The 25,103-nt window shown below is 40.6% G+C and overlaps 1 protein-coding gene across 10 annotated transcripts in view; it reads left to right on the top strand.

Moving 5' to 3' along the window:
• Magi2 (membrane associated guanylate kinase, WW and PDZ domain containing 2) overlaps positions 1-25,103 on the top strand; it is a 1,408,809-nt gene that overhangs the window by 1,212,019 nt on the left and 171,687 nt on the right. For all 10 annotated transcript variants that reach the window (XM_060374145.1, XM_060374142.1, XM_060374143.1 and 7 more), the window contains one exon: positions 22,728-22,759. In XM_060374145.1, the coding sequence (XP_060230128.1) occupies positions 22,728-22,759 (32 nt within the window). The remainder of the gene's footprint in view (positions 1-22,727; positions 22,760-25,103) is intronic.

The raw sequence follows: 25,103 nt of genomic DNA, 5'->3' as shown, positions 1-25,103 counted from the left end.
TTAATGGAATCCAGTGATATTTCCAAGACATGTTTGTAATATACTGACTCAATCCAATCACCCCTTGTACCCCTTATCTCTCTCCCCACCCAGCTCCAAACACAAATGCTTTCTGAGTCCCTAATATTCACGATTCCACTTTCCCAGCAACTTTCTCTTAATGTCTGTGTATGAGAAGCTACAGTGCTTGTCTGAATTGTCCTTATTTCACGTAAGAGGTCTTCCATTTACATCCATTGCTGCAAAGGCAGGATTTCACCCCTCTTGAGGACTGAGTAATATCCCCCTATGTATTCTAGCACATTTCTTTACTGGAACCTAGGTGAATTCTCTGTCTCAGGTGTTGTGACTAGTACTTTCCCAAAGCAGGTTCACAGGCATCTTTTGGGGGTGCTGCTTTCATCTCCTTTGAACATATGTGCCCAGAAGTGGGGTGCCTGGATCCTAAGACGAACTTACTGTGTCAGGTAACCACTGTATTAACTTATATTCCCACCAGTAGTGGGTGAGAATTTCTCTCCACGGCTTCACCACATTTGTTTGGTTCTTGCTTGCTCTTCACTGGGCAAACGGTGGTGGTAATTGTTACTGAGGCATTCGGGGCGAGCCTTGTTGTAGCTTTGATGTGTAGTTCCCTGGTGACTAATCTTTCTTACATAGTTGTCTGCTCTTTGGATATCTTTGAGATGAATCTGTTCAGATTATTTGCCCATTTTTATTGCATTACTTGTTTTTGATTGTTAAGTTGTTTGAGCTCCTTATCTATTCTGATTATCAACCCTCTGCCAAATGAAGAGCTGTTGAGTATTTCTGCCATGTCTTAGGTTTTCTCTTGGCTCTGCTGATTATTTCCTTTGCTGTGCAGATCTGAGTAGCTTGACAAAACACTATTTGACAACTTTTGCTTTTTTTTTTTTTTTTTTTTTTCCATTGCTTTAGAATCCTGCCTGGAAAAGCTGTTGCCTATACCAGTGTCTTAAACTATTTCTTCTCGGTTTTTTTTTCCTAGTAATTTCAAAGTTTAAGGGATTATATTTGGGGCTTTGATCCATTTTGAGTTGCTTTTTATAACTAGTAAGAGGTGAGGGCAAGTTTCAGGCTTCTGCATACGAATCTACAGTATTACAAACACTGTTCCCTAAAGAGGCAAGACTTTCTCCATCTTTTTCTAGAACCAGTTACTTGCAGAGGTTTGAGCTATTTCCTTGACCTCTGTCTCATTGCATTGGGCTGTGTCTGTCTCTATGTCCATGCCATGCATTTGTCTAATGTGGCTCCGCCATATGTGATGAAATCAGAATTGTTCTGCCTCCAGCTATGTTCTTTTGCTCAAGATTAATTTGGCTCTTCCAGCTCTCCCATATGAATGTTAGAATTTTTTTCTGTTCCTGTGACAAAGGTGTTTAGTATTTTTGATGGTGATTGCATAGGATCTATAGATATTTTTCATTGATGTGCTAGCTGATGTTGTAATACGAGTAACTTGTCAGTGTCTAGACAAACCTCTTGGCATGTCTGTGACATTTTTAAAATTGTTTAGATGTGGAAGGACCTACTCAAAATGTAGGTAGCAGTATTCCATGGGCTAGCATCCTGGACTAAATGGAGAAGGTGAGCTGAGCTTTTGGCTACAGATGCTTTGTGACTGGCTGCCTCACACATCTGTCATGCCTTCCTGGCCACGATGGGCTGTGTCTCTAAAACTGTGAGCCAGAATAAGCCTGTCCTCCTTTAAGTTGCTTTTGTCTGATATTGGTTAGCTCTGAGTAACTTATAGGTGCCATTGTTACCATGGAAACTGAAATAAAAGAATTTAGAAATGTACTCAAAAACTTAAGGACAATTCTATTAGAGATTGAGAAAAAAAAAACAAGGCCCACCAGTTGTCCAGAGGAGGGACATGAAGAAAAGAAAGGGGGAGGGGGTCCAAGGAAACAGGTAGGTTCAATAACAGCAGAGAACCGCAAGCAACAATATGGATGTGGGAGCAGGGGTTACCTTCATAGGAAGAATGAGAAAGCCTAGGGTACCAAGAAAAGCTCATCTTAGCCTTTGGCCAATGTGTGAAAGAAAAGAGGAAAATCCTGGTTTCTCTATGTAGCCCTGGCTGTCCTGGACTCTCTTTGTAGACAAGGCTGGCCTCAAACTCACAGAGATCCTCCTGCCTCTGCATCCCTGAGTTCTGGGATTAGAGGCATGAGCCACCTTGCCCAGCTAAGTAGCTTTTTCTTAATGGACCTCAACAGAGCCCTGACATCTCCACCTTTTCCTATGGTATTCTGAAGCTGAAAGCATGCAAAGCCTCAGGGCCTGGAAGGCTACAAGAGTCTGGACATTCTAACAACATTAGTTCCTCTAACTCATGACTGTGGGAAATCTTTCCATTTTTTTCCATGCCTTTCTCCAATTCCAAAAATGTTTCACAGTTTTTATTGTATAGGTATTTCACTTTCTTGGTTTAGTTCTAGATATTTTAATACTTTTGTAGCTATTGTGAATGAACTTGCCTTGATGGTTGCTTTCTCAAGAAATTCACTGTTGGTGTATAGAAAACCCACTGATTGTTATGTGTGAGCGGTGCATCCTGCTTTTACTCATTTACCAGTTCTCATGGGCTTTTAATAGTCTTAGGGTTTATCTATATACAGAATCTTATTATCTGCAAGTAGAGATAATGTGACTTCCTCTCTTCCTACCTACATTTTAATTTTTGCTTTCTCTTGGCCAATTATTTTAGCTAAAACTTCTAATTGAGTAAGGCAGTGAAAGTGTATGTCCTCATCTTAGTAATGTTGAGAACTGCTTTCAGGTTTTCTCCAACCGATATGTTGCCTGTGGGCTTCTCATGTAGGGTTGTTGTCTTATTGACAGTCTTTCTATCCTCAGTTTGTTCAGGGACTTCTTCAACACCAAGAAATGTGAAGTATTCTCAAATGTTTCTGCATTGTGGAGATGATAATATATTTAGCTCCTCTTGTATCCCTTAGATGAAACCAACTTGATTGTGATGAATAATCTTCTTGTGGTGAATTTAATTTGTAATGAATTTGTGTGCTCATGTGCTCGCACCTGTGTGTGTGTGTGTGTGTGTGTGTGTGTGTGTGTGTCTGTCTGTCTGTCTGTCTGTCACAGAACAGCCTCAGGTGTTGGTTCTCCAGTGTCCCTGTCTTATTGTTTGGGACAATTTCTTATTCTTTCTTCTGTTTGTTTTCTTTTTGGAGTGGAGTAACCCTGTCTACTTTTGGTAACAGAGTAACAATGCCAGCCTCATAGAAGAATTTAGTAAGGTTCTTCTTTTTCAATAGTTTGAGAAGAATTGTCACTAGTTCGCCTTTAAAATTTTGGTAAAATGCAGCAGTGATAGTGGCTGGCCTATGACTGTCGTGCTGGGAAACATTTTATTAACCAGCTCGGCATCAGTGCCAGTCACTGATCTATTCCAGGTTTTGTTTCTCCGTTCATGTGTTCAGTCAGTTGGTTGGGTGTGTGGTTAGTTTCAATTTGTTTTTTCTCTCGCAGGCAAATTTTGGTATATCATAAGTATCCAGAATTGTATCTATTTCTTCTAGTTTTTTCCAGTTTGTTAGCAAATAGTTTTTCATAGTAATCCCTATATAGCTGTGTTACTATGGTATCAGTTGGTTACCATGGTATCAGTAATGTCTCCTTTTTCATCCCTAATTTTGCCTTCTGTCTTTTTTCTTGCTTAGTCTAGTTTCATACTTGTTATTATTTTTTTTAAATCAACTCTGTTTTGATGATGATTTTCACTTATTTTCTATTTTGCTTGCTTCTTATCTTTGATTTTCATCTCTTTTCCTTCACTCACTTTATATCTGGTTTGATTTTGCTTCTCTTTTTCTTCAAGGCACAGCCTTATTATTGTTTTGTTTTGTTTTGTTTTTTTCCAGTAGGATAGAGGTGTTTATCACTATAAGCTCTTTTCCTTCATACACTTTTTCAGTATCCCCTAAGCTTTGGTCTATTATGATTTTGCTTTCATTTCTTTCAAGAACTTTGTCTTTTAATTTCTTCAAGTATAATTAAGTTTCTCTGTACCTTAATATTTTCTTCTATGTATTTAAATTTTTTAATTATTTAATTTCTCTACAGCCTGATCCCAGCCCCCTTCCTCCTTTCCTCCCAGACTCTCCCTCACTCCCCATTTCCTCCCTCTCCTTCTTCTCAAAAAAAGAGGAGCCCCCTAAGGGGTACCAATCCACCCTAGCCCCTTGGGTCACAGCAAGACTAAGTGATCTTCTTCCACTGAGGCCAAACAAGGTAGCCCATCTAGGGGGAAAGGCATCCAAAAGCAGGCAAGAGTCAGAGACAGCCTCTACTCCTATTGTTAGGGGCCCTACATGATGACTAAGCTACACATCTGCTACATATGTGTAGGGGCTCTAGGTCCAGCTCATGCCTACCCTTTGGTTGGTGGTCTGGTCTCTATGAGACTCCATGGGCCCAGGTTAGATTGCTCTGTAGGCCTTCGTGTGGTATCCAAGATCTGGCTCCCTGAATCCTTCCTTCCACTCTTCTGTAAAACTCCCTAAGCTCGGCCTATTGTTTAGCTGTGAGGCTCTGTATCTGTTTCCATCAGCTGCTGGATGAAGCCTCCTAGAAGACAGTTATACCAGGCTCCTAGTCTGCAAGCATAGCAAGGTATCATTAATAGGGACAGGGCTTGGCTCTCTCCCATGGGGTGGGTCTCAAGTTGGGCCAGTCATTGGTTTGCCGTTTTCTCAATCTCTGCTCCATCTTTATCCCTACACTTCTTGTAGTCAAGACACAGTTTGGGTGGAAGGTTTTATAGGTGTGTCTCCCTCCCTCCACTGGAAGTCTCATCTGGCTACTAGAGGTGGTGACATCAAGCTCCATGTCCCCGAGTAGGGATCCCTGATAGGAATCTCAGCTAGGGTCACCCCAATAGACTCCTGGGAGCCTCCCCTGTCCTGGAGATGCTTTCCCCACTGATTTCCTTTCTCTCTCCAGCTCCTCCCACTCTCCTCATACCTGATCTTCATCCCCATTACCTCCCACACAGCTTCTTCCCACCATCTTTTTGCTTTCATTTCTTTCAAGAACCTTGTCTTTTAATTTCTGCCAATGTATTATTCAGTCTCCAGGTACCTTTATATTCTCTAAAAGTTTTTCTTGTTGTTGTTGTTTTACTCTGATTTTATTTTAATTGGGAGGATGTGGGATTAGAGCTCAGTTTCTGTGGCAATTCCCAGATGACACTGACACTTCAGACTCTTGGGCCACATCTTGAGTAGGAAGACTTGAGAGAACACTGAGCCATATTCCACAGAGTTAATGAGTGCAGAGTCACAACTAGATGCGTCACTACAATATATAGCATCATTCAGAGGATTTCAAAGAAACATGCAGCTATTCATAGAGTAACGTGAAAGGTTGCTTGCAAATAAACAAAAACTGGGTGAATTTAGACTTGTCCTCGGCATCATAAATGTCAAAAAGACAGCAGAAAATCTCACAGAGCCTGAAGAAAAATTTTTATCTGGTTTCATTTATTATGAAACCAACCTTCACAAGTGCCTAGAAAGCATGCCCGCTCTGTATATGCTCTGTTTCTGTTTTGGTTTTTGGTTTTGTTTTGTTTTTTGTATTATAGTTAACTCCTGTGAAGTTGATGATTTAAAACAGACCAGACTTATCTTATTCTGCTTTTAGACAGAAATCCAGCACAGGTCTTGGCTTCATTTTACTGTTGCTTTGATAAAATGCCCAACACAACTTAAGGAAGCTCACAGTTCAAGGTAGAGTTCACGGTGGAGTTGAGGCAGCAGCATCGAGAAGCCGCTGGTCACAGCCTGCAATCAGCAGCAGAGAACATTGAATGTATTCCAGAGCTCAGCTAGCTTTCTCCGTCAAGCACAGTTCAGGATCCCCTGACCGCATCACCTAAAAAGTAATCAAGATGATGCCCACAGCCATGCCCAGATGCCCATCTTCCAGGTGATTCTAACCCTGTCAGAAGGTGAGAGCGCTAGGCTGAAATCCGAAAGTCAGCATACAACCATCCTTCCTGAACTTTTCTGTTCTGTTCTCGGAGGCCCCTTCCTTTATCTTCAAAGCCAGCAGTGGCGAAGTGAGTTCTCTCTCATGTTCTCTCCCAACCCCCATCTCCTTCCCTTCCACACCCAGGCGAACTTTTCCACTCTTAAAGAGTCCATGGTTAGATTGGACCCTCATAACGAGCATAGGGTGCTCTTTCCATCTAAACACTCTCAGCTTCAATGGTATCTGCAAACAGCACCCACATAGGTTCTGAAGATGAGAGTGTCCACATATTGGAGAGGCCACACTTCTTCTTGCCACACTAAACATTCTGTTTTTGAAAAAAATACATATTTGAATTTGTCCACTAAGAAACGTATCAAAATTTAAAGATGAAGGGGTGGCATCAAGGAAACTGTGGTAAACCTTAAAATCAGCTAAGTTGGACAAATGTAAGAATATGCATTGTGTTGGGTGGTAGTGGCACACACCTTTGATCCAAGCAGTTGGGAGGCAAAGGTAGGTGCATTTCTGAGTTCAAGGTCAGCCTGGTCTATAGAGCGAGTTCCAGAACAGCCAGGACTCAAACAACAACAACAACAAAAATAACAACAACAACAACAAAAAAAAAAAAAACTTACTTTAAAAAAAAAGGAAAGGAAGAAGACTGACCATTGCATAAAATGTTATTAAAAATGCAAAGTTAGAACCAGTTTGTAAAAATAATGATGACATAATCATTGTAACTGAGGGACTCGTCTGTCAGAGAAGGTGGAGACAGCTGGGTGAGGTTAAAATGAGGTACTTACCACAACAGAATCAGGGAGAACCCAATGGCAAATGATAGTAAGGTGAAAACAATGATGACGGAATATGCAAAGCCAACTGGAATTACTAAAAATCAGCACAGTAAATAAATGGAAGCCTGAAAAGAACTTCAAAGGCAGCATAAAAGAAAAAAAAAAAAGTCTAAACTAAAAAAGAAACTAATATGCATATATTACAGCAATAAGTGACTGAACAGTTGCTGAAAAACAGTCCCTCTTCTTTGCAGAAAAAGAATTCAAAATACTCCAGGAGCAGTAAATAGAACAATAAAAATATAAATTGACAAAAATGGAAGACATTATTTTTCACTATCAGCTTCCTCGCTGTTACATAAAAGAAATCTGAGGCACTCTGAGGGTTGGGGACTTGCTCCCGCCGCCGGCTGTAATACATCAGGCAAACCCACGGTCTGTCTGGGCGCCCGAAGGCTGACCCTGATATTAAGTGCCCTCCCATGAATAGGAGAGCACGCAATGAGCGAAACGTGGAGCTGGAATTGAGACTGGGGTTAGTTTTCCTGCACAGAGGTTTCTTTGCACGAAACCTCTCCAGCGGACTACCTGAGATACTTGCCCCGCTGTTGCTCCAGAGCCCGCAGCCTTACAGACAGAACCCCACTGATCCTGCCGCTGCACGTCTTACCTAGTCCCGTGCAGGCCTGCTCTGTGGGACAGACATCCTGTGATGGGGATTTGTCTAACTAACAAGGTCTGGGGCGCATCTCTCTGTTAAAGTTACTTCCCTATCCCCACCCAGTGCTCTAGGCCCTATCCTCTCCTATCCCTTCATCATCAATTCGAGTTCCTCCTCTCTCTCCTTGGGCCCCAAGCTCGACCTTTGCTCGGGTTCCTTCTGGTCTGAATGTGAGCGTGCTTAACAGGACAGCCTCCTATAGCCACTGCTTATGACCCCGTTTCTTAGCCCCCTAGCCATTTGTTTTCCAAGTGGACTTCCTGACTTTCCATTCGTTCAGACCCCAGAAGTCTAACTTCTGCCTCGCCTCTGTCTTAGCAATTAAACAGCTTCCACTGCAGCCCCTGGCAGCCTGAAAGAAAAACAAAAACAAAAAACAAAAAACAGAAAACCACCCAAAGCCTTGCTTTAATAGTGTTCCCCTCTACTGCTTCTAGCAACTGCCTCGTCCCTTGGCTCACCATTTTCAAACACTTTACCTATTGTACCACAAACCCTGAGGCCTTTATTCTTCACGTGCCACAATTCCGTTGCATCATTTTAAGTGTGACCAGACCCATTAGATCTCTTTCCCCAGTACCACTGCCAAGTGCCAGAAGATGGAGCCCGCTACTCCAAGACGGCACACCATACCGCCCATCCGCAGAAAATCCCCATGACGTCGCTTATGTTTTGTGGCTCTCTCCTTCGCCCCTCACCTTTTTTCAACACTGCTTTGTTCGTTCAGATATATTTATTGACTAATCATTCAGAAAACAGACCGGGTCTTTGAGGATGTTTGAGACGTCTCGCGTCAGGTGGGCTTAACTCAGGGTCACAGTCGCCAGAGCTTCCACTGAGTCAGTGGCTCCAGGTTTTATCCCCCACACTCAAAGAATGAGTGTCTTAACCAACAAAGGGTGAATTTACAAAGCAGCTTTGTTAGAACGAGAAGAAAGATTTGTTGCGTAAAGAAAACAAGCCAGAGCTCCCACACAGTAAGAGGAGTCCAAGAGAGGACTGCAGGACAAACTGAGACCCGGGTATAAGGAGAGAGCCTTTACAAAAGGGGCAGCCACTGACTAATTCTCTACATGCTTTTTGTAGGACTAGGTAAACACTGAGGCAGTTTCCATTTGTATCGATTAATTCTCTGGGCGCATTTTAGCCCAAGCCAACAGGGGTTCTGCACATTCTTGGCATTTCCCCTTGTCCCTACTAGGAAGGTAATTACACGCTGCTTGGGGGATGGTGGTAGAGTTGAAGGGGGTGACACATATCAAAATCCTCCCTCTGCCCATCTCTGGCGCGCTCTGTTAGCTGTGACCTCTGCCTGTCTACTGGCAGCCACTAGCTAGCATTGACTGTCACTGCCAGTTGCCAAGCTTGCAGGTGTTACTGCTCTCTGAAGTTGGCAGAGTCTGCTGGCCTTCCTGAAAGTGTCTTCCCGCTGCTCTGAGATCACATGACCAGCTAATAGTTTACCGCGGACCCTTGTCTTCGCTGACTACGGAGAGCCAATTTTTATCCCAGCTACCGAGATGTACTTACACCTTTTCCTAGCTGCCTCATGTTTAGCTCCTGTCTACCGGGTGGCCTACTAGGGGGGATCTCCTCCCTAGAATAGGTGTATGCATTTTAGAAACCATCTTATCCAAAATGATGAATATGTGAAGGGGTACTAGAGATGGCTCAGTAGTTAAGTGTATTTTCTGCTGTAGGAAATGACCCAGATTTAGTTCTCAATGCTCCTATCAAGCTGCCTACAGCTACCTATAACAGCAGTTCCAGGAAAAGCAACTCCCATTTCTGTTCTTGCTAGGCATCTGTATGCAGATGGCGCACATAAGCACACACAGGCATATGCATATAAATAAAATAAGTATTTTTAAAAGATATGGAAGGATAGCAGTGTCTTGCATATGTCTGGTGGCTGGGGCTTCCCACCAGAGATCCTTCCTGGAGCTCACTCCTTTCTTTTATCTAGTTAACCCAACCACCATGTACCCAGCTGCAAACCTTTGTGTTCCAGACCTCACCATTTTAACCCTAATATTCCTTTTTAGCCCTAGCATCTATTTTTACTATACCATTAGAAATACAAGGAATTTAATAAGCTTCCCCCCCCCACACACTCTCTCTTTAAAGAGACAAACATTAAACACATTGTCCACATGTAAGTACAAAGTTAAAACACAAAGAGTCATGAGTATCACATCAAGAACATGGTGTGCAGAGGGCCTCTGAAAGCCTCTGCCCTGCAGACTATCAGAGCAGACGCTGAGACTTAGGGCCAACCTTTGGGCAGAGTGCAGAGAATCTTATGAAAGAAGTGGGAAATAGTAAGAGCTGGAGAGGACAGGAGCTCCACAAGGAGAGCAACAGAACCAGAAAATCTGAGCACAGGGGTCTTTCCAGAGACTCATACTCCAGCCAAGTACCATTCATGGAGATAACCCAGAACCCCTGCACAGATGTAGCCCATGGCAGTTTAGTGTCCAAATGGGTTACATAGTAATGGGAAGAGGGACTGCCTCTGACATAAACTGATTGGCCTGCTCTTTGATCACCTCCCCCCTGAGGGCAGTGCAGTCTTACCAGGCCACAGAAGATGACAATGCAGCCACTCCTGATGAGATCTGATAGACTAAGATCAGAAGGAAGGAGAGGAGGACCTCCCCTATCAGTGGACTTGGGGAGGGGCATGCATGAAGAAGGGAAAGGGAGGGTGGGATCGAGAGGGGAGGAGGGAGGGGTTTATGGGGGGATACAAAATGAATAAAGTGTAACTAATAAAAGTTAAAAAAAAAAAAAAGAACATGGTGTGCCAAAAAAAAAAAAAAAAAAACCATAGGGAAACTTGATTAAAAATCGAAGGTCAGGAATATTTTCATTAAAAGACAGTATTTAAGTTGGCACACAAATAAAACAAAATCAGGGATTCATTAAAGGATTTGAAAGCATTACTTACTTCATCAAATTGTCATATTCATCATTGCTTCATTTGAAGCAAGAGATAATAGGGTGTATTTTATCGTGATGGCCATGGAGATGAAGAGAATGTTTGAAGCTGCATTTGGAGATGAAATGCATGGCATTTGGTGATAAGGAAGTAAACAGGGGAAACTGTCTAAATAGTCTCTCTGTTACCTGTCTTAAGAGCTAAGTGAGGCAAGCCAAATTTCCCAAAATTAGTCTAAAGAGAAGATCTTGGAAGGAAAATTCTAAGATTCCCTTTTTGCTGTGTTGAATGTATAGTGTTTGTAAGATGACCACAACTCTATAAATATTTAGTGTTTTTAAATCTTTAGTGTTACCTCTCCTTCCCTGTCCTCCCTAGCCTATTTTATTCTTTCCTGTTTCATAATTCTCATTTAACCCTCCATCATTAGTGCAGAAATGCAGATGATGGGCTGTATCTCCTAGGGAAGAAAGAAACCTAAGCCTTTAAACCATAAAAATAAAGACACCAAGACCTTTCATTTTTTTCAAAACTTATGCCTTTAGCTGGGCAGACTCTCAACTATCTCACCTAAGTTAACTCATCCACCTTGCCTTACCCAGCCACGTGGCCACCTATCCTTCCAGAATCCGTGGACTCCCTGTTTCCTGGTGAGAAGGCTTTTCTCTCTTCTTTTCCCAGAGTTCCTTTCTCCCTACAAGGAAGTGCCACTTTCCACTTCCTGTCTGTCTGCCCAGCTAATTGGCCAATCAGTTCTTTATTGGCATCCATACAAGACATTCCTCCGTGCATAAAACTCACAGCTTGGCCTTTTTTACTATGAAGTGTTGGTAGTCTTCATTTTCGTTGTGTTTCACTGTGCCTTAAACCCAAGCACTTGTCTCTCTTTGCTCCTACTCTTGTTTAGAACACAAATTGCAAACTTCTGTTGGAGTTGGAGGGTAGATCAGCAATTAAGAGCCCTTGCTGCTCTTCCAGAGGAACCAAGGTTTCTTCCTAAGGAAAGTCCTCTGGAATTGATCATTTTTTCTATAGAAATGCTTTACCCTAATTAAGCTTCACACATACTAGCCTTTCTGTCCATCCCTGTTTGAAAATATTCATCGTCCTGGTTTATTTTGAATCTTTTTATTATGCAGCTGATTTTACCAAAAATGTTCAGACTTATCCTTTTGGTGCTCATTGAGATTTCTTGAAATGATTAGATTCTTCTCTTTATAAAAATTCAAGCCAGAGAAGCAACAATATTTGAAAACAGTTTTATCGTGTTTATCTCAAAAATTATTTTATGTATAATATACAGAAGAATCATTTTAAGGTGTTGTAAAAAAAAGCCTTTACTACATAAAAGTTGAGATGTGTATTATGTAAATGTTATGTATATATATATTTATGTATATATGTATTATAAATATATGAAAGTATCCCATTCCAGGTCAAAATGACAGACAATATGAGATTTTTTTTTCTGCACACTGAATGAATTGCTTGGCTGAATTGAATATTTCCAGCAGTGTTGCATCCCTGATTTCTTAAGGAAAAGGTCATTTCTTAGCCTAGGTCAGTTCCATTAAGAGAAATTGCCCTTTTACCTACTTCGAATAGCTTAAACAAATTATCTACAGGAACTGCAGAGCTTAACCCATTTAATGAATTTTAACAAGAAACACAGGAATCCATCAAAACAAGAAGAGAGTGAGCAACACTGAACCGGTTTTAGTGGGACTTTGTTCATTATCTGCTGGCTTACGTTTACCCAAGGTGGGTCTTTTCTTCCTCCTCCTCTTCCTTTTTTTTCTCCTCCTCCTCCTCCTCCTCTTTCTTCTTCTTCTTCTTCTTCTTCTTCTTCTTCTTCTTCTTCTTCTTCTTCTTCTTCTTCTTTTCTTCTTCTTCTTCGAAAGATTAGGTCGGTCTAAGCTTTTGCCAGGCTGAAAGAAAATGAAAATTAAGGAAGAGCTACATTAGTAGCATTTTTCTCTCCAAAATTAGTCCTAACTGGGAATTCTCAAAGCCTCGGGTGCTTCTTCCACCCTTTTTGAATCCATTTAAAAATAGTTTCATCTGTTGGAGAAGCTTCTAAGGCTTCTTGAAATGCTTGAGAACTGCACTAGGAAAGGAGGTCCTCTTAGGGCCTCTGTAATGATGGCCTAAGAGTCACAGGGCCTGGTCCAGTTGGTAGAGTGCTTGCTTGCCTAGCACTCAGGAATCATGCATATAAATTCATGCTGATCACCAAATAAGCCAGGCTTGATGTTGCATGCCTGAGTCCCAGCACTCAGAAGGTAAAGACAGTGCAAGGATGACCTGGGATAGATGAGTTTCTATATAATATAGTGTGTGTGTGTGTGTGTGTGTGTGTGTGTGTGTGTGTGTGTGCTATATAATATATATATGATCAATATAATGAAGTATGTATTTCAACACATATATACAACATGTTTCTTTGTATATGTTTTATATACAATATATGTGTATATGCTATATAATAAAATACATATATTTAGTGAATATATATAACACACACACACGTATTTCTCTATGTGGGGGATCCAGGTATAGCTACAGGAGGGTTTCAAAGGGACTGTGGTAAAATTTTATTTCTTGCCTGTCTCTCTCACTCTCTCCCTCCCTTTCCCTCCCCCTTCCCTCTTTTTCATTCAAATGACATGTGCATATAAGAAATAAGAATTATGCTTTTTTGGCAGCTGGAGAGATAGCTCAGGGGTTAAGAGCACTGGCTGTTCTTCCAAGGTTGCTGGGTTCAATTCCTGGCAGCCACACAGTGGCTCACAACCATCTACAATGAGATTTGGTGCCTTCTTCTGACCTCCAAAAACTGTATAAAGAGTATAAATAATACAAAAAAAAGAAATGTTTTTTTTAAAAAGAATTTCACTTTTTAATTGTGACAAAATATATATAAGCTAAAATTAGCCACTTTAATTAAAGCGTATCAATGACCCTTGACTCTGAATGGGTTTATTTCCTGATAAACAAAGCCATTGTCCAACTGAAACTCCAGCCAATACAACTAGTGAAGTGAAGATAACCGCTTTGAAACACTGAGCCCTGTAGACTGTGGGTTGCCTCCTCTTTTGCTTATGTGACTGACTGGACTTGCTGCTGGATGTCACCAGCTAGCATCATGAGAGATCTCCCTTTACGGCTGCCTAGAAAAAGCTCAAAGTTCAAAGTATACTCTGTACAACATGTATATTATTCGCACACCTTCAAGAGGTTATAAATCACGTCAGTTGAGGCACTGACCAATCACGGATCGCTTGTAAGTGTCCACTTGAGTACTATTAAATATGTTCACATTAGTGTGTCTTTGTTTTAAAGCAGACAGGTACAGAGCTTCCAGTGACACCGTGTGTGAGAATCTGTGAGGAAATGGGGCTTTACTTCAAAATGGCTCCTATATACTTTTCCTCTGCTTTAGAAAGAAATTGGACAATGTTTTCCCAGAATTTCTATCATTCCTGGTGATTGCAGAATCCTCCTTAAGATACGTGAAATTGCAGTAAAAAAAAAAAAAAATCTTTAAAACTTGAATCATATGTCTAACAGGTTTCCCTGCTACATAAATCACCTCACATTTTGCAATAGGCACTTAGTATATCAGCTGAAAAATAGAAACGCATTTCAAGATTTAGTTCTATTTGGAGAACTTTCAGGGAATCTCAAAAAGCCGTTCTGGCATTGATCCACATTGATAAGGTGGTGAGTTGACATGCATGTTCACTGTGCTCTGGCCTTTATGCAAAAGGATAACCGTAAGACCCTTCATCATCCTTTACCCTGCGAAAGTGGCTGCAAATCATCAGAGAAACTCAAGCCATCATGGTTGTAGTTCATACTGTCACAGCTGCCTAAAGATGCTAATTACCTGCCAGCACTATGGAAGCCACCCAGTAGGGGGACACTGCCAGGCAAGCACCAGAATGCTTTCTCCATGTTTCGACTCAAGTACATGGTGTCTTCAGCAATAAGGCTTTACCATCAAGTTCTGGAGGGTAACCAGGAGTGTTTGCAATAGGCTAGCATGTTCGGGGACTGTGGGACCTAACTTGCCAACAAATCTCAAAGAGATAAAAAAAAAAAACAATTGTTAATAATAGTTATTTGTTATCCTGTGATAACTAATAGGGGCACTGTTGACCCATTACAGGGTAACTTAGTTAAACTCTTTATATATATAAAATAAGATAAGATATATGTAAGATAATATAAGATAATATCTCTTTAAATATAATATATTTTATATATTATATATTATCTATACAATAGATATATTATATTTAATATATTATGTTATAATATACAATTATATATAAATATAATAATATATAAATATATATTTAGAATTCTTCTCCAGTAATAGGTTTCTGTTTGGCTTTTTTTTTTAACGTTTTTAGTGTCTACTTATCCCTCTAGCATATTTTCTCCTGTACCCTGCCTTTCATTTCCTCCTATTAACCCTTTATATCACTGCATTCTTTTTTTAATAAAACAAATCTTTAATATAAAAAGAAATTCAAAGACTGGAGAGATGGCTCAGAGGTTAAGAACATCCTATGTTTTTAACGGAGAATGACCAAATTTGTAGACAACAACAGCAACAAAAAAAGATACATGCATGATTTCATCAAACTAAAAACCATTGCACAGCAAAACAATCAACAAAGTGCCAAGGCAACCTATGGGATATTTACATTAAGTTTTTGGACAATCATCATTTTTCATCATGGATAATCCTTCCAGTATTTTTAGTTAGTTATTAGTGTTCTATTGGAAATAAGATTTAGCTTTCTAATTTTTATTATGAACAGAAGAAGGAGAAAGAGTAGGAGGGAGGGAAGGAGGGAAAGAGAAGAAAAGAGAGAGATAGTGGTGCTAAATTCTGTCTCCCCTCTCTAGAAATCTACCTCCTGTAGCCTCTAATTTCTGAACCTCTATAGATATTCTAAATGGAATATACATATCTGAAGATTCAGATAGCATCTACAAATAATTTTTAAAAAACCCATAAAACATTTGTCTTTCCAGGTCTAGATTACCTCACTCAGAATGATTGCTTCAGCTCTAGCCATCTACTTGAAAATTTTGTGATTTTGCTTTTTAATCCCAGATAACATTCCATTATCTAGACTATCTAGGTATCTAGACTGTTTCTGTTTCATAGCTATCAATGAACACGAGTAGGCAGGTATCTCTATGATGGTATATTTTAGAGCATATGCTCAAGAATGTTCTAGCTGGAGCCTGTGGTACAACGTGTCCACACTGATTTCCACACGGGCTGTGCCAATTTGACCCCCTATTAGTGCTAAGTGTTGTCCCCACTCCCTACCGGCAGCATAGCGGCATTTATTTTGTATCTTCGCCATCCTGTCTAGAGTAAGCTGAAATCTCAAAGTAATTTTAATTTGCAGTTGTTCTCTAATGGTTTTGGATGTTAAACATTTTTAAGTGCTTTTTAGCCATTTGCATTTCTTCTCTTGAGAATTCTCTGTTTAATTCCAGGCCTCAATATTGAACTGGGTTGTTCGTTTTCTTGATGTTTAGTTTTTCAGTTCCTTGTTGAGTCCAGATACTAACTCTGTTGGATAGATAGGCTGCCTCTTCCCCGGTAATGACAGTGTCCTTTGCTTTACAGAAGCTTTTGAGTTTCATGAGGTTCCATTTGTCAGTTGTCAGTCTTAATGCCTGCACTATTGGGATCCTGCTCAGGTCCTTTCTTGCACTAATGAGTTCAAGATAGCCCCTACTTTCTCTTGGATCAGATTTAAGAGTATCAGGTCTTAGACTGAGGTTCTTGATCCATTTAGAGTTCAGTTTTTACAGCACGAAAGAGATAAGGACCAACTTTTTTTTTCATGTTGCTATCAGTTTGACGAGTTTGTTGAAGATGCTGTTTTTGTTTTTCTCTAATGTGTATTGTAGACCTCTTTGTCAAAAATCAGGGGCTATAAATGTGTGGACTTACACATGGGTCCTCAATTCTATATCATTGATTAATATATTGTTTTTATGCCAGTACCATGCTGTCTTTATCACTATAGATCTTTAGTATCACTTGAAATCCAGGCTCGTGATGCTTCTAGTTACTGTTTTATTGTTCGGAATTATTTGGGCTACCCTGTGCCTTTTGTGTTTCTGTATGAAATTTAATTTTTTTTTCATTTTGTGTGAAAAAAAATTGCATTGGAATTTTGATGAAAATTGCATTGAATCTGAAAGTGCTTTCTGTGGGAAGCCCATTTTTACAATCTTAATCCGGCCAGTCCGTGAGCATGGAGGCCTTTATACCCCCTGGTGTCTTCTTCAGTGTCTTGCTTCAGTGTTGTAAGATGTTTTCATTGTACAAGTCTTCGGTTAGATAATCCCTGGGGCTGTTGTGTATGGAATTGTTTCCCTGATTTCTTTCCCAGTACGCTCCTTCCCTTTGACGTGTCAAGCATCACATGTCTGTTCTGAAAAGAGCCGCTCACGGCATTCTTCTTAGGAAGAAGCGCTCTGGCCAACAGCAACGCGATGCGGTAGTTGTCCTAGGTAGCATCCACACTTTCCAAGGGCACTCCATCTCTGCAGTCCAGTCCACGCCCGGTTCCTGATGAACAGGCATCCAATACGACCCGGGGATCTGTACGGAAGCGCAGAATTCTGGGGTTTTCCCAAAGCAAGATTCCAGACAATAAAGGAAATAGTGACTATGTGCTGCTTTCTGCCACTCGAGTGAACATGCCATGTAGTAGATGCTGGCCACTTTCTAAGTCCTTGCCAAGGCATATGTAAGTTCTTTTCTGCTTGGGGTCAGCAGACCAGATTCACAGTCAGTGTTAAGTTCAGATGAAGAAAAATACTATGGTCCATGAAATATGTCTCATGCTGGATGTGACATGGGCTTGTGCTGCCCAGTTGTTTGCCTGAAGTTTAAATTTAGCTAGACCTGTCACATCTTACCTGGCAACTGTATGCCTCAGTTTACTTAAAGCCATGGTTGGTTGACATACATAATTCAATTTGAACTTGAGTATGATGTCAATGTTCTCTTTCATCAGCCTGCCATTTTCAGGGTTAGGGTTTAAGTTATTTTTGCTATGTTTTTTCTCTTCCCGCCTTACTGGGCTTCTAGGTACAGATGTGCTTCAGTTTCATATGTTTCCAAAGTGACCAATATTCTTTAGGCATCTGATGTATTTTATATGACAGTGAATATAAATTTCCCTCTCGGGTTCATCCAAACTTTCTTACCTCTGATGTTAATGTCTTATTTAGTTCAGAACGCTACCTGGCAGCCTTCTGATTTTGTCGTCTCAGAACTCAAGAAATGCGTTTGAATTTGTAAGCATACAGAATTGTGTGTTGTTGAGCATGAAAGACCATTACAAATGGCCAATACAGACATAACGTGAAAAATAATTAAACCAAATTTCAATCCCTCGGGAGAGTTCCAATACACACGTTTTATAGCACCGAGGGACTAAAAGCCAGAAACCAAAACATAAAGAAGCCACTGCTATTGTTTTATAGGGGGAAAAAGCCCTTCTCCTCTGGCCTTGGTTTTATAAGGAAGAAGGCCTTAGCTCTAAAAGGCCTGAGGAAAAGGAGTTTACATCTCTTCTTGTTTCCCTGGAGTAAGGTTAAAGGCCAAAAGAAAAAAAAAAAAAGCCTAGTAAAATGCAGAGGACAGAGACAGATAGGGCACCAGGAAACGTGTGTGTGAAGAGACCAGGAGATGGGCATCCCTGTGATAGAAGAAATAAACTAAAAGAACAAAATGCAGCAAGATATTTTAAATAAAAATGCCAGTGGAAATTACTGCATATAGTCACCATACACATGTATATGTAAGCATGTGCATATGCCCAAGGCTTTCCAGTTGTTTGGAAGTCTGTGGTCTTCTCTTTCCAGAAAACAAAATCAGAAATAAACCTCAATACAATAACAAAAAATGTCTCTTAAAAGGTTTTCTTAGTTTCTCTGCGCTGTTTTTCTTTAAATGTTTTCTTGGAATAGACTAGGTTTTCTATGGAGGCCATCAAGAAATTACAGTCGACGCCACATCTGTAATATAGAATATTTTGACCCAGTCTATTGTAGTCTTTCTGTAGTTCTATCAGTGAGGTCAAGCGGAAGGCTAATCACGTAGAAAGCATGACCCTCTGACTGAGTCAGGACTCGGGTGCACGAGATGCCTGTTTCGAATCAGATGGATTTAAATTTTTGTAGTGAAAGAATCAGACTAACTTTGTAACCTACGTTTCTTTAATTGCCCTATAACTTATATTTTCAAGTTTTAGGCCCATGTTAATTAAAGCCTCTTAGTGCTTCTCCAGAGAGCCGAGGAATGTTCCAGACATTAGCCATCTGTGAGGGCAGAGATAAGGAAGAGAACAAGCAGAGATCTCTACTAAATGGAGAGTAAATCACCGACTGTGAAATGAGCTTTGTTTGAAAACTGGGCCAGATGACCCCAATCCTTCCCCTGCATAACTCCTGACCTTTGATCCAAAGCCTGTAGCCCCCACTCCTCAGAACAGACACAGGATGAGTTAATCATTCTCCCACCTTTAACTGTGGCTATATCTCATATGGCAAGAAATTCCAAACTGACTTGAAGATCAGATATTTACAACAGGACTGACCAGACCTAAGGGTGCCCAGAACCAACCAATTATTTTAAAAGATAAATACCTCATCCAATCATGAATTGCCAAGAAGGCAACCCCTAGAATTCCCCACGCCTTGTCTTTTAAAAACCTAAGGTATTTGTCTCCCAGTGCCACTCCTTGCTAACCAGCAGGGGTGACCCCATTGCGCAATGGTCAAGTTGAACCTCTTGTGATTTTGCATCAATGGATGATCAGTTTCCTGAGTTCTCTTCATACCTTCTTATATTTAGGCTCATGCTGGGCCTAACAGTAGCATGATTAATAACTTGTACATTGTTTGCTTCTAAGGAATGTGCTGTGAGACCTCCTCTCACCTACCTCTGAACTCCTCGTGGTAATTCTGAGAGAGGACAGCCTCTGGCACTCACTGCTTCTCAGCAGTGGACATGTTCCAGAAACTGCCTCAGTAAGAACAGGGATGTGCTGGGTCTTGGCCCTGCTGTGCAGGCAGCCTGAAGGAAAGCTTTATAAAAAAGGAAGCTGGGGGTCCTTGTCTGTGTCCCGCTTAGGCCGTTGTGGTTCTGGCATTGTAACTGCTGGAGGGGTCAGGTGATTATACATCTTCTCTAGGAGGAAGGATTTTTAAAAAAAAATAATAATAATTTTGCATGTGGAGACAAGAGCTCCCTAACAGAGGGACTGCTTAAAGCACTTTGTATCAAAGTCAGAAAAACTCCCAGTACCTGGCAAATAGCTCAGAATCCTGAAAACAGACAGCACTGGAAGAGAGAGGGAAGAGACAAAAGAAACTTGGATGTTTGGATATTGCAAAAATGTATAAACAGCATCTTTCTCAAAAAAAAAAAAAAAGAAAAGAAAAGAAACTTTCATTGGAAGTTTTTCTTTTCTTTTTTAATTTAATTTTTTAATTCTTTATTAATTACACTTTATTCACTTTGTATCCCCCTGTGGTTCCCTCCCTCTTCCCATCCCAATCCCTTCCTTCCTCCACCCTCTGCATGCATGCCCCTCCCCAAGTCCACTGATAGGGGAGGTCTTCTTTTCCTTCCTTCTGATCCTAGTCAATTAGGTCTCATCAGAAGTGGCTGCATTGTCTTCTTCTGTGGCCTGGTAATGCTGCTTCCCCCAGGGGAGGTAATTAAAGAGCAGGCCAATCAGTTCCTGTCAGAGACAGTCCCTGTTCCTATTACAATGGAACCCACTTGGATACTGAACTGCCATGGGCTACATCTATGCAGGGGTCTTAGGTTATCTCCATGGCTAGTCCTTGGTCGGAGTATCAGTCTCAGGAAAGACCCTTGTGCTCAAATTTTTTTGGTTCTGTTGCTCTCCTTGTGGAGTTCCTGTCCTCTCCAGATCTTACTGTTTCCCAATTCTTTCCTAAGATTCCCTGCACTCTGCCCAAAGGTTGCCCATAAGTCTCAGCATCTGCATTGATAGTCTGCAGGGCAGAGCCTTTCAGAGGTCCTCTGTGTCAGGCATGGTACTGGCATAGAAACAGAATGATGGATCAATGGAATCAAATAGAAGACCCTGACATAAATCCATACACTTATGGACACCTGATTTTTGACAAAGATGCCAAAACCATTCAATGGAAAAAAAGACAGCATCTTCAACAAATGGTGCTGGTCTAACTAGATGTCTACATGTAGAAAAATGAAAATAGATCCATACTTATCGCCCTGGACAAAACTAAAGTCCAAGTGGATCAAAGACCTCAACATAAAACCAGACACACTAAACCGCTTAGAAGAAAAAGTGGGGAAGAGCCTTGAACTCATTGGCACAGGAGACAACTTCCTGAACAGAACACCAACAGGACAGGCTCTAAGAGCAACAATCAATAAATGGGACCTCATGAAACTGAAAAGCTTCTGTAAAGCAAAGGAATTTTTCAAAAGATAAAATAAATGGTTCCATAGTTATAGGAAGAGGGACTGCCTCTGACATAAACTGATTGGCCTGCTGTTTGATTACCTCCCCCTGATGGGGAAACAGCCTTACCAGGCCACAGAAGATGACAATGCAGCCACTCTCGATGAGATTTGATAGACTAAGATCAGAAGGAAGGAGAGGGGGACCTCCCCACCAGTAGACTTGGGGAGGGGCATGTGTGAAGAAGGTGGAGGGAAAGTAGGATTAGGAGGGGAGGAGGGAGGGATTTATGGGGGGGATACAAAATGAATAAAGTGTAACTAATAAAAGTTGGGAAAAAAAGAAAGATATCATAAAGCCTTTAAACTAGACATTGATGGTACACAACTAATGTTATATAAATAAAATTAGGACCCATAAAAATAAAATAAAAATAAATGGTGAATGGTTTAATTTTCCTCACACATTTAAACTCATGGCTATATTATTGTATTTGACATTTTATAGAATGGGCAAAGAAAGAAATGTATGTACATCTTTAAATTTTGCCTTCAGTTCTTTTCAAATAGATTGTGAGTAAGTCCTTATATGTTATTTCATGACATTAAAAAAAAAAAAAAAAGGGCACAGCGTATATGAGACAAATGCTAATTCTACCAGGATGGTGGTCACACCTGAACACTGGCTCGACCGTTCCACAGAAGGCTGTAAAACATGACGGACTACACAGTACCCTCAGTTCTTATGGAAGGGCTCATTGTCTCACAATGGGCCACCGAGGGATAATTAGCATTTTTTACATGCCTGAGTTGGATTGCTCAAGCATCTAGATAATTCTGTGTCCAAGTTTCTGCAGATTTTTCCTGTAAATGGGTCACGGTTGTCAACTCTTCCCATTTTGGAAGTCTTGGTTTTAAAGATGATAAGCATGGCATGAGGAATAGTCTCAATGATTCATTTTTATTGCACATTTTATGAGATATCGCCTAATAAAAATATGGGCAAAATTGTTGGAAGAAAGAAGGTAATTTTCCTGTGTATGGCAGATCGTGTTTTGGATTATTAGGGGCAGGATATGTCAGTCCCTATTCCATTATGTTGACACATCTTTTCACTCCCTTTTAAAAACAAACACTGCACTGCTTCGTGTAGTATGTGCTAGCATCAAAGCATAAAGATAACAATCTGAAATGGAGGGGTATCAATAGGGGAACAGTAACATGCAAGATTTAATAAGATCTGTCTTAGAGATGTATTGATTATTTTTAAATATAGGAATAACAAATATTTGTTGTGCTTTAAAGTATAAAACATGGATCCATAAACTCAAAATTATCTCTTATGCTTAGTCAGCATATTTGTCTTCTAAAAAACAATCTTACTTTTTATGCCTCTGCCCCCTCTATCTCTCCTGCTCATGCTGGATGACAAACCCCCCTAAGGATGGCTCAGGGATGGGTCTCTGAGGGCAGATGTTTGCCCCTGTCACTCACCTGTCTGCACCTCAGAAGTCTAGGCTTCCAAAGGAAGGAAAGTGATCTTCGATTCACTGATGGATTTCCCAAAAGCTTTCTTGAGCTCTTTGAAGGACGCTCACAGCCCATCAGAGTTGTTAATGGTGCTGTCCAACTCGTTAGATGTGAAACACAAGCAGCGTAACATCATGCAACCTGTGCGTGGCAGCGGGATGTGTTTGCCAAGTTCAAATGTTTTTTTCTTTATTCCAGGTTTCTTTTCTCCATGGAAAACTCCAAAGCCTGTAAGTTGGAATTCCTATGCTTCTTTCTTTATTTCTATTTACCATGTAAGCCCATTAAACAACCAGGGATTAAGTGACCTAAATGTTCTTCCAGCCCCCTGGGTTTCCAGGATATCAGAAGAGCAGGCCCCATGTGCCCTACTGCCCTTTGTTGTCCTCAAATACCAGGATAAGTCATCCTATTTCCCATAATTATGCCCATTTTTAAATGCTTTGTGTACTAATTTTTTCTTACAGTTGATTTTTAAAAAAAAATATGTTTCTTTAGCTACGATACAAAGAATACTTATGAACAAAATATTAAATAGGACCTGTTTTTGCTCTCATGTCCTAACAACTTGGTAACTGGTTTTAATGCACAATCTATATACTTAGCGCAGGCTACATATAAATTGTAGGGTCCACTGAACCAGAAGAAGACCGAACATATGCTGTACAGTAAGCTCTGTGGACTGTCTCTACCAGAAGGAAAATGCACGTGTGCATGGCCTCCTTGGCCAGTCTTCTGTCTTCTGTTGGCCTCCCCACTCAGTACAAGAATAGCTCGCCTTACACTTCTATAGTGACCTCCATTACAAAACAGGTATCACCATTATTCGGGACGATAGGATAAAAAACCTTTTGTTTTTCCCATCACGAATACTGTACGGTCATTTAGTCACCTTGGACCTTCAGAACTAGTGCATCCTATAAGGCTGGAAGGTGTGTCCTGAAAATTAAATATGGTCTCCAAAATTTTGTTTTATTTTTATTTACATTCCAGGGTCTATAGAAAGAAATATATGTGTGTGTACATATATTCTAGCTCTGTATAGGTAATTATATATAATAAATATCCTGAGTATATATCATATGTATCATTCTATATAATATACATTATACCATCCTGATGAGACAGGATGTGCTTGGGCAGGTTTCCTGGAAGGGGGGTTCCCCTTTTCTGAGGGGCAAGGGAGGGGGAAGATGGGGATGAGGGAAGGATGAAGGGGAGGAACAGGGAGGAGAGAAGGGAAGGGGGATATGATTGAGATGTAATATATGGTGAATAACTAACTAAGTAAAAATAAATAAAAAAGAAAAGGAAGAGACAATCCCATAGTCTAATCCCATAATGGCAGTGTATTCAATGCAGTAAAGTTATGAATCAATAAGGCAATAAACTTTTCCTGCAAAAACTATACATTATAAACATGACATAGTACTTCTAATGTTCTTCATATTCTGGTGACCTCCACCACCACCCTCTGGTCCTCCTTCACTTTTAAAGGTGTTGAAACTTCATGCCAACATTAAAGTATTGACTTTCAATAATGATTTTTACAAAGGTAGGTTAGCTAAGCGGACTTAGCAGTTAGAGATAGTTGAAGATTCCTATCTGTGATTGGCTGGCTCTGATGATCAAAGCCTGTGCAGCAAGCAACGCCTCATTGCAAGAAAGTTTCTTTCATCACAAGCCAGAGAGCAAAAGAGAAGAGGAAAGGGCTACAGGCTTCCAATCCTCTTAAGAATACAGTCCTGGTATGCTCCATCTCCCAAGTCCCACTGCTTCCCAGGCATACTGCCCCAAGAGCCAAGTCTTTAGTCCATGGGCCTTCAACACCCAAGCTATGCAATATTAACTGCCTACATCTCCTAAGCTGGGTTGGTTTTCCGGATCTCCATTTTACTGTGACTTAGAATAAGCTACCCTAATGGGATATCTAAATCCCACAGCTGGCCAGGTACAGTAGCAAAGCAGGACACACACAAAGCAGATCCTCACTTATGACTCTGCTCATTTGGTCCACAGAATACATCAAAGAGGGGAAGCAGGGTGCTTTGAACTTCGTAAAGCCCTTACTGGTGCCTGCAATTTTGAAAGAGTTACTTTTAAACGCATGAAATGAGATGTAGCTCACCTTGCCCAGCTTCTGAGCAGTTCCATCCTTTCATCCCCACCTCAAATCTGGGCTCTGTGGTTATATACATCGTTATCTGATTTAACCAGGAACCTTGCAGCCTCATCATGGTGAGGCAATTATGCAATCTAGTGATTTCCTTACTTGTACCACAGTCACGCAAATTATGTCATTTGGCATAATTGCAGCATTTGCCATCATTATAGTAATTACCCCCATAGTCAATAATTCCCAGAAAGGCTTTATGGGACTCAACGTACAATTAATCCTGAACCTGTGCATCTTTACAAGAGCTAAGGCCTGGACTTCCAGATTGCAGACTGAGTAAATATATATAAGGTCTTTGATTTAATGTCCTCTGTGTATCTACACAAAACTCCTTGGACTAAGGACCAGAAAGGAGAATATTGTAAAAGGTCCAGTCGGTTACAGTGTAGACCCTTAAG

Source organism: Meriones unguiculatus, chromosome 21 (genome assembly GCF_030254825.1).
Source record: "Meriones unguiculatus strain TT.TT164.6M chromosome 21, Bangor_MerUng_6.1, whole genome shotgun sequence".
NCBI classification, from domain to species: Eukaryota; Metazoa; Chordata; class Mammalia; order Rodentia; family Muridae; genus Meriones; species Meriones unguiculatus.
This window is presented reverse-complemented; position numbering and strand designations above follow the sequence as displayed.